Raw genomic sequence first — 15,231 nt, 5'->3', positions numbered from 1 at the left:
AGGCCGGTGTACGCCACGGATTTAAACTTTGTGCCAGTGGACCGAAGCCCCTTCCCAGGGGGCCAATCTGATATTTTGCTGTCTAATGTGGACATGGTCAGCCCGGTTGAAATTTCTCTCGCCTGCAGTCACGTCCCGAGTTTGTAATTTTAATTCCCTGCACGACCAAAACTGCATAGAGCAGCTTCTGGGCTGCAAGCTGCTACTTCTCAGAGAGCTGCTGAGAGAAGTAAGTCTGGTCACGAATACGTATTAGGTTCTCTCCTCGAAAAGCACGTCATGGACGCTTGTTCTCAGCGTCGTTGCACTTTTGCTCCCCCCCTCCTCTTTCGGTTCTAAGAATTCGCCTAAGGCCAATGACAGGTCAGAAACCCCAGCAGACAGCGACCGTCTCCCAGGATGCCTTGCATAAAAAAAAATGTGTGTGCCAAGATGGACCACCCCGCGACACCTAGCGGCAAACTCGCTAACCACCCAGCCAACTTACCCTGTAGGCCGCCAGAGTGTAGCACTAGACTGCGCCCTTTAACCCTTGGTTTAAGCAGACGCCTTCGGCGAATCGATTCTTTTTTATTTCAGACAGCCCCCAACAGGTAGCGCTAAAGTCGACGCAATGCTACCAGCTTCGAGACTTCAATCAGAGTTTTTTTTATGGCCCTCACTCGGGGAACTTCGGGACCTTTCGGTCCGGACTCCCAGTCCTCTCCTCCACTTTTGATTCAAGTTTTACTTTTAATTACGAGACGCGTTTCTCCGCGGACACTTCGCGCCGCGACTGCAGACGGACCGTTTGATTATCGGCGAGTCGACGAGACTCTGCAAAACTTCCATCCGGCCGCAACCGACTATGTAGTCGCCTAAATGAGGGATGCTATCCCTATAATCTTTTTCAAGTAGTTTAGTCCGTCTGCGTAGTATAAAATGTAATAGTTATTTTTTTATCTTTTAATTTTTTTTGAAATTAGAAAACAACCGCGCCCAGCCGCGTATTCGCGGGATCCAGTTCCTGGCTGGTGACGCATCTGTGAATAGAAGTCAACTTCCCTGTCTGACAGGGCCGAAGTGCTGGAGAGAGAAATTGCTCCCAGCTCGTGGTCCTGCGCCTCCACTGCGGGTCACGTTAGAAGAGAGGTTTCCGCGACCCGACGTTATTTTTTGAAGACCCGGGTGGTAATGTGAAATCAACATCCCCCCCCCCCCACTTTCTAGCTACGAACTACATTAATCGAATGAATAGCCTACCAGCGAACAGTGCTTTCCTCAAGAATATGTAGAATCAATAAAACTAATCATCGATGTAATTGTTGGGACATTCAAATTTGGTGCAATTTTTAAATTTTGGATTATGTAATAATTTTTTTGTTAAGGTGTAATATGTATTGTTTTAATTAATCCTGGGGCGCCCCCTTTAACTTTGTTATTTACTAAGATTTTTATTGTCAGGTTTGAATAATACGAACACAAAATTCCTTAATAATAAAACAGGGAACCTATAGACCAAGCTACTTGTGTAGTGTTAATTTATTTATGATATACCTTGTTCCCTTAAAAGATCCACCAGCTCCCCAGTTGCTTGTGTCAGGGAGATCCAAATTATCTTGTTCTCCACCTCGTGCCACCTCTGGTCAATAACTTAATTGTCTCATTTTTCTTACCCAGCAGTTTCCACGGCTCTTTTTTTAATTAATTTAAAATAATTCAACTTTGAGGCACGAGGGGCGTTACAATAGCCTATGTTCAGTTGCAGAAAAGTAGATTTAAAAATTTAGGAATTTTTGAAATATGTATAGTAGTTTTTGAGTTTACTTATTACAAACAAACACACATACACACTTTGTAAAATAAGTATATATTAACTATTTGCTGTTTGTTTTGGTTATCAGACACTTAGTCATTAATATTTATATTCATATTTTATTTTTACATACTTTATCTCTAAACATTCCAGCAGTTATTGTATATCAGAATTTTTTCTTTCTTTTGATAAGAGCAATGGTAATCACTGGTTTCGATTTAGTATTCTGATGTGAAGCTAAACCGAATATACCGGTGTACATTTGAAAGCTCTAGAACAGGGATGGAAAAGCTTTATTGGTGAACGTGCCTTTTTTTAATTAAAATAAAATGTGGCTATGAGGTTCTATCAAAGAATCTTGATGGATAAAAAGTAAAACTAGATGCTATTAACTTAAAAACTCTTTATTTGCACATGCATGTTTACTATTTTATCTATATTTAAATAAAAGAAAAGGTTATATGCTAAATATCTTATATTAATCTCGTACTTTGTTACTTTTAGTGATCAAACACATGGATTCTTTTGTTATTTGCGTGCCCGAATTATTTTGTCGCGTGCCACTACCGGCGCGCGGGCCACTGGTTCGACACCCGTGCCCTAGAACATGATCTAACCTGCTCCAAACTGTTGCTTTGCTAAGTCGCCACTAGAGGCGTCGTGGCAGCTGAGCGAACAGCTCTTGTCTGGCGACGTGGTTTTCATTTCCTCTCGGCCACCCGAGTTTTCAGTGACGTACTACATGTGCCTATCTACATCGTCTGATTCTACGGCTCCGAGAAGGGACGTGAGTGCAGAATTCTCTTATTGCTTATTATTAAAATATATATTTGTTCCTCAGAGGCATACGACACTATGTCCACTGTTGAAAAAAAAAACACTTTTAACCATAAACTTGACCACAGTTTGACGTTCTCTCTAGTGGCATTCAATGATATGCCAAAAATTCACATGTTTTGGGTATGAAACAGGTGATGTAATATTTAAAATTCTTTAAAATGCTCTCATGAAGAAAAAAAAACATGGTTTTTGCGAGACAGCGTGTTACGCCTCCGAGGTACAGATATACATATTTAATTCCACGATCTGCAGTTTACAAAACGCACACGTAGCCACAAACGTTACTATAGCAATTTGTTTTAATTTAAGACTTCATTGAATTACGCACTTATCTTCTCTCAAATTGTTTACACTCGCTATGCTATATGGGCTGATACGACTGTGAGGAGTCTGAGTGTGAGGTTCCATAACTTTGGAAGTATTTGGGCTAGAGTTTAGAGTTTGATTAAAAAAAAAAAGGAATGGTACGCATCATTTGAAGTAGTCAAGATTGTTTAATTTTTTCACGCAGCTGGCCAGCAGAATTTATTCCCTAGCTGGCGCGAGTCTTTCCTTCGCTGCCTGGCCTGAGTGCTGTGCTGCGCCCCTTTTGACCGCCAGGGCTACGCGGCTGTTAGTTTAACAACTGGCTGACGTGGAAAGAAATTTTCCGCTAGCCACTGAGCGCTTGCGTTTAATCCCAGCCTTCATGATACTTTTTTTTTGGTGCGAAGGATTTGTTCTTGTTCTTGTGATGGAAATCGAAATATACATATTTGGTGTCAAACGTTTCTAAGCAATATCACTGTTAGAAATGAAAGTAAATTAACGAACTTTTCAACGAAGAATTTAACTTTGAATAAACGTATTTCGAACACGAGTTGTATGTTTCGTTCTATGCAACTGTAAACACACGCGTGGACAAAATAAGAGTGTTCTTACTGTAGACTTAAGGGGGCGTCCATTAATTACGTGAGGCGTTTAGGAGGGGGCAGGTGGTCGAGCCTAATTCCACCCAAACTCACTTTTCTGATTTTCATAGTAATTTGCGTTTCACGAAGACAGTGAAACGTTGGCGTAATTACGCTCGTCGCGTTTAAATACATTTTGACGTGAAAACGTCTAATAAATCGATGAACGCCGGTTGCACGCACGAAAAAGTGTCCCGTTACGCACATTGTCCCGTTACGCTGTGTGCCGTTACGCTCATTGTACGCTTGCGCCGCATCTATCTCTCTTCCACTCGATTGGAACAACCATGGATTTGACTTTTTTGAGGCACATTAAACTTGAAACACTCCCATTCGTTTCCTACTTTTCCTAACATCGTCATATCCTTAACAAAATAACACAGATTGGAAGAAGTTAAATAGCAAACATGTATAAAAGTTATAGTTAAAATAATCTCTTCATTAAAGTAATAAACATATTTGAATAAATGAGTGCAAATAAAAGTACATTTATCAATTAAATTGTAGAATTTATTTCACTCCTACTTTGTATCCATACAAAATAGTGATAATTAAATAAAAATGATTCAATTTTATTCATAAAAGTATGCAATCATTTCATGAATGTTTTGTTATGACATTGTCACGTGAAACTATTGTCCGTAAACCGACTTTACAGACAACGAATATTTTTTGCGTTGGTGCCTGAATACTTTTTTTTTTAAACTGTTGAGACAATTTGTTTTTAAGGAGTATATACGATTGTGGAACTTTTGTTTCATTTGGTTGTTATTTCTGTTAATTAAGTATTCTGTTCCTCGCTGCCAAGACGACGGCTTTTGGATTAATTTTTTTTTGTGGTTTTAATGTTGAATATTACCTTTGGATTAGTTAATTCTCAGTTATTTGCTATGCGATATGTTTAAGAGATTCTTAGCTAGTTTATGGGTAGAGGCATTTCGTGTTTGGTCTGAACAATCACTAGCTCTCCAAATGATTGACCTTTAGAAAAAAATAATATCATAAACCAGCACATACGGAATTATTTTTTTTATAAAACTTATGCATTAGTATAAACTGTTTAAATTGATCAGCTGCCACATACGTTGAAAACCAGCAATAGCGTATGCCCAAAAATATGTTTTAAATTGTATTACCCATTGCACGAACCGTTCAAACAATGTACTCTTTTTTGACTAAAACTTTTAAAAGCATAAGGAATTTTCATCATTAACTTTTTAATAGTCTGAATCAGGAATCGGGGCTAGTAAAACCATTGCTTAAAGGGACGTTATCGTCTCAAAATACATTAAATACTGCGATTAGCGACAAAAATTCGAAGATTTTATAAGTTTAAGAGTGTTTTCCGAGAAACTGGTGGTACTTAATGGTGTCCACTTATATCAAGTGAAAAGTTATGCAAAGTTTAGTACAATCTAGGCATACGTTAAAACCCGTTTTCTTTACTCCAATGAAAATTCAGTGATACCTTTTAAAGTGTTATGGACGATATTAATACACACGGCAAAATAAAATAAAAATTTGTAAATAATACCAATTTACATATATATATATATATATATATATATATATATATATATATATAGTTACGATCGCGCTTGGCGTCGCCGCGCTCGTTCGGCCTGTCTGCGCCCCCTTCCACCCGCATCCTCTCCCTGGTATCTCGTGTCATACTATCTCGCGACATCCTGACCGTCGCAGCGCGCACCTGCCTCAGATCGAGTTACTTAAAAGAGGCCGCACTGCGGAATAAAAGGACTCAGACATGTTTATCGGCGCGTTTTGTGGGAACCCGATGCTTGTTGCGTTTATCGGCGTTCTTTGAGCAGCCGCCGCGTCCTTCGAGGACTCACGACGCGTTCTGGGCATTTCGACGACGAAGGTCGCGCGATATCTCGGAGACATTCCCGATTGTTCTGGACGGGAACCCAAGGGCTATATAAGGAGGTTGGACCGACCTTCGAGTTCAGTTCAGTGGGGAGTTCTCCCGCGGCGGGGTTCCCGGGCGATAGTGCCGCGGGTGCGGCAGAGTGGCGAAGTCCTTGGACGAAGGTTCCAGGGCAGGGAGTGAGAGAGTTCAGTGGAGTCGGGAGTTTTCCCGCGGTGGAGTTTCCGGGCGATAGAGTCGCGGGCGCGGCGGAGTCCCGAGTGAAGTTGCGAGCGAGGAGTCGAGCGGATCCTCGGCGAAGGGCAAGTGCGTCGGCGGCGGCGGAGTGCGGTGACGGAGTCCCGCGGCGGAGACCCACGAGGGGTGCTGCGGCGAGAGTTGCGCCAGAGATGCGGCCCAGTGAAGTGTGTGGAACGAGTGACTGGGGAATTGACATTTCTTTACGTGTAATTAATTATCTGCCAATTTAGAAGATTATTTGTAAATGACAAGTAGTGGTACTAAATAAAACTGTGTGTGATAAAAATCTTTAATTGGGCTATCCTTTACGAACCCCCGCGGAAAATCGTAACTATATATATATGTATATATATACATATATGTATATATATACATATACATATATAGGCATGTATATGTAAAAAGCCTAATTATTTAAGTAAAATTGTAAACATTGTGAAAACTTAATCTGCTATATTTGCTATTTGCACGTGATTTTTTTGTTCCTCTCTGGAGTGAAAGTGACTACTCGCGCAACCTCAGAAGACAGAGATACTCCACTCTACGTATGTGCACGGCATGTTGCATATTGCCAGGGGAACATTGCGCCACTAACAATAAGCCTAAATATAGCGTAGTTGTACAAGCAGTGAATAAACATGCTGCGAAATGTCAAATTGGCTCTGATAATTTTCAATTGCTGGCTGTATAAATATTCTTGTGTGTCCTTCCTGTGATTTCAGGGTACAAACGGTTCCTTGGGTGTTGTGTTTCTTTCTTCTGAAAGTTTTTGTATCTTTTCTCTATTCCAAACAAAATTTTCGAACTCTAAAGGATCATAATCAACCATATTTATGTGTTTTTTAAGGCAAAAGTCAGACATCTTATCATACACACACCGATAATGCTACGAGCGCTTAAAAACACCAGCAACGAATACTCGTTATTTTCTAAGGTAACGATGGAGATAAAATTAATATTATTTTTATTAAATAGTTACTCCCGTGACTTTATTCGTATGGACAAATAACTCACATTTTTACATAGAGAAGATGGACAGTTATTTTTTGTATATTAATATTTAGACTAAATGTAAAGTATTATCAAAGCTTCCCTGTAAACTTTATATTCGGGTTTACGCCCAAGGAGTAAGCACAAAAAATTTAGTGGAAACAAACGATTTTTTTATAGAATAACTATCCAGGGGCGTAGCCAGGGGGGGTGGGTGGGTTTAGGGGTTAAACCCCCCCCCCCTTAGCACCAAATCTTTAATTAATTTCTTATTCATCACTCAAACAAATTTCATATTAAAATTAATAAAATTTTTACCATTACAATATTTAAATTTAAGAACCGAAAACTGCTAATATAGCACCATTTTACGCCTTAAAATACAAATTTTCTCGGAGGAGGACCCCCGGACCCCCCGCTTTATTACGTGGGGGGGGGGGGGCGCCCGCATGCTTCTTAACACCCCCCATACACAAATCCTGGCTACGCCACTGTAACTGTCCATGGGTGAAACTACTTGTACTCAATTATATGCTAACTATGTTAAATTATCTGTTCTTTTGCTTTATCACTGAAAAACATATAATAACGCGCAGTTACAACATTTTCAGCTGAAAAGGGTAGTTTTAAGTATTATTGGAAGCCATTATATGTAAAAGTTGTTTTCGTTTAGCACATTAAGTAAGAATAAAAGAAGAAAAATATGCAGGAATAAATTTATTATAATGTATGTAATTAGGACTAAACACACAGTCAATATAAAATAATAAGATGCAGTTAAGTTACAACTGTATGTTGAAACGCTTTAAGGTTATGAATTTTTGGTATATAAATATTTTAATATCTTCGGAACCATTTGAGATAACACAATAAAATATAAACGTAATCAATCCTTAATTACTATCATAAACACGAATGAAATTTAAGTCTATGGTATCAGCAATGCTTTAGTTAAAACCATTTTGTACAGACAGACAAACAGACAAAACTGTTTTTAACCTAGATTTGGTTTAGTTATATAATTTACAAATAGGAAAAATATGTTACATGCAATAATTTTAAAATCACAGACACTTTGTTAATTTGTATTGATTGATTTTTATTGAGTTATAAAAACTGTTTTGCATGTTCAGTTATAAATTAGGTTAGTGCACAGTTATTATCTGCGCAACATTTCTCGAAGAAATTTTTGTGGCTTTGAGATCTAAAGCGTGGGTTTGTGGTTAAAGTTAAAAAAATAACTATCATTAACAAGTTAATTTTAATAGAAGAAACCTCTTAAAACCTTATGCATAGCAGAACGGAAATTTTTGTGGAATCATTTGTTCGCTAGAATGCAAACCACGCCCTTACACTGTGTTCATGATTGAACCGTATTGCTTGGACACGTCCTTTTACGACCATGAGCCAACGATGCCCAGCTAGGAGGGGAAAAAAATGAGGTAGTGACTTTTAACAAGAAGAAAGAAGTTCTCACTAAGAAATCAGTCAATGAAAAAGAAAAAGATGGTTCAGCGAACATAAGGCTTTTAATTTTAGCCTGAAGCCAAAAGAATGAACGAAAATTCCGGGTCACTATACTTACGCATATATGGGGCATTAAAATAGCCATTTATTGTGGCCCAACATTCAAACTAAATTTTATTTTGCGTCAAAAACGTTTCCCTGCAAAAAAAAATTTCACTTACCAAATTTAAAGTGTCCGGCTGACATTTCTTACCTGTTTCACGTTCTCGGCGATGAACACGAAATACACGCAGCAAAATCCCATTTGCGTTATGCAAAGAAACGTATTAATACACAGTCTGAAACAGATTAAAACAAATTACGAAATTAATGTAAGATATATTAATTACTGTTCTTTAATAAATAAAAGAAAAGAAATAATAGATCTCTGTGTGCTGATTTTTTGATAAATATAGAGCAAAGGCAAATAATAACTATAGATCTATTTGTAAGAGAACGCATAATGCATTATGTTAATAGATACATGTCATACAACGTTAACGCACTAATGTTGCCAATGAGCTTATATGCATTATTTGTAAAGAGTAAAATATAAAATGAACTGTAACGATAGCTGTGCTAATTCTTTAACTACTTCAGATATGTAAACAAACTGTAAGTCAAATGTAACATCATAAACAGGGTGGGAAATATATTTCTAATAGAAAGAGTGAATTGTCATTTAATAGTAATATTTTTTAAAAGTTTTTATGATTTGGGTTTAGAAAATCTTTTTTTCGGACTTGTTGGCTCAACGATGAATAGGGTAAGTCAATTAAAATTAATATGAGATGACAAAAAAAGCATAAAAATAAATGATATAATCAGGAATTGAACCTATCGTATCAGAATCCCATATATTGGATACACACTTACCTTGATGAAAGGTTTCATGGAAATGACTTAGGTCGGGTCTATAAACTACGCAAGGCGCAATAGCGCAACGCAAGTATTGATCAACTTCCAACTTTCTTGCGTTTAATCTTGCATTTTCGACGGCAAGTTTTGAAGAGAAGTGTTCCTAAACCTTTTAAAGATTTAAACGTTATGTGCATATAGGATCGCACTTAAGACTTCTGACAAAGAACCACGTGTGGCACTTTGAAAACAACGAAGTGTAAGTAACGCAGATGTACTTGGCAATTTAGCTACACAACCCACAACAAGCCATCAAGCCTTTTAGCCGATCTCTCGAGCTTTTGCCAACACCTCACGGGAAAAAGGCTGAGTCAAACCGAGCATTGAAGAGTCTCTATGTTCCCACGATGCGAGGTACGAACAACTTTAAGACCGGGCCACCAGGCCGCACACGCCGAGGCCTAAGGGGCCCTCTTGAGGGGCCCGCCTCGTCAGGTGTGTATGTGTGTCAGTGAGGCGGGACGATAAGCGCGACGCTCGATGGTATTTCTAGCGCGGTATAGCCTCTAAGCGCAAGCCTCTGAACTGGCGCGCAGTCTTCTCGTAATCACAGGATAACTGTGAAATTTGAGCGGTGACCGTAAAATTATATGGCCGAGAAATGAAGATAAAGGTGTAATGCTTTCAAGAATCTGTACTGGTTGTTTTACGCATAAAAATTACTCTAAAAACACGCATTTTAGCAATTTTAACTCTTATGAAAATGCAGTTTTAGATCTTAATCTGGAAACAAAATTACTTTGCGGCCCTCAGCGAACTCTTAAATGTTTTTGGTAAGCAGACTTCACTCGGATAAGTATCTTGAGCAGTTCTGTAATCGCGTTGTTTTTCCTGGAGCTCTGCGCACCGTGTGTGTGCCCGGGGTGTGTTGGTGCTTCTAGCGCGGTATCGCCTTCTAAGCTCCAGGCTGTCGACCGACCGGCGCGCAGTCTTCTCGTCGTGCATAGGGCAACTGTTAGATTCGAGCGGTAACCATAACATTAGATGGCGGGGAAACGAAGATAAAGGTGTAATGAAAGTCCCTTGTGTGCTTTCAAAAATATTTACCGGGCATTTCATGTCTAATAAATTATTCTGAAAACACACGTTTCAGCCTATTTTGACTCTCTTAAAAATGCCGTTTAAAAACGAAATTCGGAAACAGAACTATTCATCCATCCTCGGCGTATTCTTAAAATTCTATTCGTAAACAGACTCCAGTCTAATATTTTGAGGTTTTTTAAATCACGTTTTTTTTCCCCTGAGGCTCTGCGCACCTGCCAGTCTGCCTGATCGCTACGGCGTTGGCGATTACCAGGAAAGCTAAACCCGTTTGGAACGCTCGGTTTTCCGTTTCCCTGTAAAATGCGTGCTGTATTGGTTGGGAATCATTCCGTTTTCCTCACCGGGGCCTCATCCAGGTGCGCCAGCTACGCGCACCGAAAATATTATTTAGAACTACTCTGTGATGTCAGACTATGTAGGACGCCCGGTAGTTATTCCGACACAACGTGTGTATTTTTTTTTTTTTTTAATTTTTCGTGAACACCAAAGCCATCGTTTGTGTGATGTGTGGTGAATTATGTTAGGAGTCAAACTAAAGGATTTAAAGGCATACCTATCTAGGCAGTTGTTCGAAATAACGATATTTGAAAATGAGACCTAATGCTCGGTATCATAAGCCACGCTGAACGTTTCATTTTTCATGTCATAATTTCTATTGAAGTGCTAAAACTGAAATTCTAACTAGATATATCCATTGCATTTGTTGTTCTCTCGAAAATATTTTTAACACATACTTACTCACAAAGTGCATTATAATGTGTGAAAAGTCGCGCAAATGGAATTAAGAAAAAAATGTACGACATTTTACTTCTACGATAGTACTCGTTGAATATTTGCTAGAATTATTTGTTACAGAGCAAAAAAGTAAAGATGGTATAGAATTACAAATTAAGAACTAGCCCTTAAATAATAGCAATGAGGCGAAATGGCATATATATATATATATATATATATATATATATATATATATATATATCGATTATTCATGAAGGGCCAAGCCTTAAGGTGTGCAAATCTTCATAACAAAACCACGTGATTTAAGAACTGCTCAAGATATCCGCGTGGTCTCTGTTTACAAAAAAGCATTTAAGAATACACTGAGGGCATACTAGTAGGTCTGTTTCCGTGTTTCATTTTAAAACTGTAATTTTAGAAGAGTGAAAATGGCTGAAACGCGTGTTTTCTGATTAAATTTTAGGCATGAAACACCCGATAAAAATATTTTTAAAAGCACCCAAGGGACTTATATTACACCTTTATCTTTATTTTTTCGCCGTGTAATGTTATGACTACCGCTCAGATCTCACAGCTCACAGCTGCTCTATGCACGACGCGAAGACTGCGCGCTTGGAGGAGTTACCGTGCTAGAAGCACTTAGCATCCCGCCTCACGAACACAGATATACCCTTAATAGGTGGCCTCGTTAAGTTTTCATTGTCGTCGCAATGAACCTTGGACTTATCTCGTTTTAAAGTTGGATATTCTTACAGCGCGCACGGTGCTCGTGAACTCTGTCATGCTCGGTCATGCTCGGTCATGCTCGGTCACAATCGTTGCCGTGGCTGGCCAATCCCCTCCTAGCACATGATGCATGCAACCCTCTCCATGCATGGCTAATCCCAGCATGACTAGGCATATAGGCTTCGGCCTGAGACGCACCTAGGTCCCTCCCTAACCCAGACCCCTCCAAAATACACTTAGTTTTAGTTAGGTTAGAAATTTAAAAAATCGGTCATGCCCGGTCATGCTCGGTCATGCTCGGGAATGTAGGGAATGATGGACTTAGCTAGCTTCGCCGCAAGAGCGAGGTGCGGTGGATGAGAGAATAACAAGGAACACACTGAGAAAACCAACATAGGTTTTGCAAAAAAAAAAAACATTCTCTGTAACTGTACATTTATAATAAAGCTTGCAATTAAAAAATTGTATTAATTAAAAATTAATTAGTGTATTTTTAAATATAATTATATATGCCAAGCATATTTGTATAGCATATAGCATATACATCAAATATATTATAATTGTCTTAAATGTAACATCCTTTCGAAAGCATGTTTTTGAATGTTATATATGGACAATACTAACATGTTGTATGCATATTATCTAGATAAATATGCTTGGAATATATAATAGATTAAAATATGCTTATACGTACTTAAGCACACTCAAATTAAACATATTTGTGCGCTTAAGTATAAATTTTTATTGATAGAGTATTTGTTATACAATGGCACGTAAACGCAGACGGATCTTCCGGAACATATAACTTTCGCGTCTGCTGCTTCCATAATGCACGGAAACGTAACGAATGTAAACCAGTGAGATTGCATTTCAATGTTACGAAATACTAACTTTACTATAAAGTATACTATGCTTCGAGCATAATTTACATATATAATAAATAACGACATAGTAATAATACAACACTAGATATTCTTGTACTTCAAACAATTTTTAACGTATTGTTCACGACCGCGAGAGACAGGACCGCGATGCCAGGTTCGGAGCTGGCTGGCGGCCCTGAACGGCCACTGACGTAATGCGCCGTGTCACGAGCCGTGCAGTGACGTAAGGCGTGCCACGCGTGCCTGGCAGGATTACAAAGGTCGTCAATACCCCCCCCCCCTCCTTCAATACTCCGCACCCCGCGCATCTTCAAGCCTCGGCGCTGTTATATATCGCTGAGCGGCCTTGGGGATTCCGCGGGCCGCCGCGCGGAGTAGCGAGAATGAACGACGTCTTTCTCGACGATTCGGGCGTCGAGTTGGCCCTGGATGACGTGACTCGTCAGAAGCCGCTCTCGTCGGTTCGAGAAGGGAGCCACAGTACTTAAGCAGGGACGCTGGCCTCCGAGGGGGACGCTGAGCGCCGAGTCCCGAGCGAGTTCCGCGACAGTTTCGGAGTTCCGAGAGCGACATCGGTGAAGAGGGTGGGAGAACCGCCTTCCCCCCCCGGAGTGTGGCGCGACGCGGAGTTACACTGGACCGTATGAGTGCGACTGAGTGGCGCGAGACTGTGTGTGAGGACAGGCGCGAGGTAAGGGGCGAACCACTGTTGAACCTAGCTCCAGTGGGGAGTGAAAACAGTGAAACTTGACAGACATTGAGTGTCTTGCGAATAAACATTTTCAAGTGCCAGTGATTTGTGATCGGACGTTTTTTAAGTACAATTACTTATTATTAATGTAAATATTAGTAATTAATAAAACTGTAACATGTTTAACACCGCAGCCAAGTACTCGGCTTATGTTGGTCGCACTGAGCAACGTAAACGTAAGAGCTCAGCATTGCCGGGCTGATCCGTACGGGCCCGTCTCCGCCTGCGTGCCGTTGTCACTTTACGGCGGGCCTAAGACCTCCGATGGTTTTCTCCGCGTGCTCCTCGGAGGACGAGGGAGAAGAGCGCCGCGACTCACCGCACCGCCTTGGCGTATCTCTGGAACATGGGCGGGCCCGTCTTGAAGGACAGCTCCAGGGTGTCGGCGAACGTGGGCAGACAGTCGCTTCCCGTCCGCGCCTTCAGCTCCCACGCCGAGTTTATCTGGCGGCCAGGCGAACAACGAACCCCACTTAAACATCAGTATGGCTTTTCCTCTTTTATATTTTATTATATTTGTTTGTATATTTCAATTTTTTATAAAAACAATTGTAAGTTTTTTAAATAGGTAATTACTTATTAGTAAATTGTTACAATTTTTAATAATGTTTACATCGGCCAAAACACCGCACGTAGATTAAAGCGACTAGATGCAGTCACACACTAGTTTTCTTTCGTGAGTGCTAAATTTCTCGTTTAATTTAGTGAACTATTTTCAAAGTTGTAAAAAAAAGAGCTGTCATGTTTCGAATTACCGCGGTTCCAATGTATTTTGCATAAAAATATATTTAATATGTCAATAAAGACCACAATAACATTGCCAGGTAATGGAACATCGGCCTTATGTACATGAGACCTAGCGATTCTGGCGCTCTCTAGGAACAAACACCACAAAAAAAGTGAAATCCAAGATGGTGGCCTCCAGGAGAGCAGAACAAACCAAGATGTCGCCCTGACATCATCCAAGATGGCAGCCAGCAGAAGACGACAAGATGGCGTCCGTAACGGAAATTGCAACGTTCTAGAATCCAAGATGGCAACCATAATGAAAATTGCAACGATGACATCATACATGTCCAAGATGATGGGCGTAACGAAAAGTACAACAATTTAGGAGTGGGACGATAGATTTCAAGATGGCAACTGAGGTCATAATTCAAGGTCAATGTCAAAGTTCGAGGTCCAGATCAAGGTTATTCTTCGGTCAATGTTCAACGAAAAAGTTCAAGGTCAAGACGCCATGACGTCAGGTCGGTTTATCATTAACCCCCTCCCGTGCTCATAACCCTGCACCCTGTGCCAGAAAATACATTCATATACTATTGAGCGGTAATCATAACATTATATAAGCTAACGATATAAAACTATGAGTAAATTTTTGTTAGAAACATACAGTATTATTTTTAAAAAAATATTTTAAAAATGTATATAGGAAAAGGTGAATTTTTTTCTCGATCTATAATTGATTTTTTTGAAATGATGATATTTAAAATTATTAATCAGTTATATGTTGTACAAAGTTACAATATCTTTCTTGTAGTATTATGAAATATTTATTGTCGTCTGCAACGCGCTTCCTGTCTTACCCCACTACGCCACTTCGCTACTTGTATGTAATAACTAGGGAGGTCCGAGTATTGTTTTCTTTCGCAAACAGATTTCCAGAACAGCTGTGCGTTAAAAGCTTTTCAGCATTCCCTGTGTTGGTCGGTCGGCTGGGTTTTATTTCAGGCACATGACTACTGTCAGCACGCCAATCACGGCAGTCCAGTGCGGAAGCACACGCGTCCTGAATGGCCCGGCCGAATAAGCAAAGACCTCTCTTGACGGACGGCATCCAAGCAAGCTAGCACAAGCATACCTTAATGCAGTCTAAAGAGGGATCAATTTTTTTTCTCGTGAAAATTACATTACCCTCAGTGATGAAATGAGAATGGAGTATTTACATATTTTTAGATATTGTA

The 15,231-nt window shown here is 39.8% G+C and overlaps 1 protein-coding gene across 2 annotated transcripts in view; it reads right to left on the bottom strand.

Moving 5' to 3' along the window:
* Window positions 1–15,231, bottom strand: part of LOC134538715 (proton-coupled amino acid transporter-like protein CG1139) — a 125,226-nt gene that overhangs the window by 15,113 nt on the left and 94,882 nt on the right. For both annotated transcript variants that reach the window (XM_063380154.1, XM_063380153.1), the window contains 2 exons: window positions 13,587–13,711; window positions 8,424–8,508 (listed from right to left, as the gene is read on the bottom strand). In XM_063380154.1, coding sequence (XP_063236224.1) covers window positions 8,424–8,508; window positions 13,587–13,711 — 210 coding nt within the window. The remainder of the gene's footprint in view (window positions 1–8,423; window positions 8,509–13,586; window positions 13,712–15,231) is intronic.

Source organism: Bacillus rossius, chromosome 14 (assembly GCF_032445375.1).
Source record: "Bacillus rossius redtenbacheri isolate Brsri chromosome 14, Brsri_v3, whole genome shotgun sequence".
NCBI lineage: Eukaryota > Metazoa > Arthropoda > Insecta > Phasmatodea > Bacillidae > Bacillus > Bacillus rossius.
Note: the sequence above shows the minus strand (reverse complement) of the source record. Positions and strands in the feature narration are given on the sequence as shown.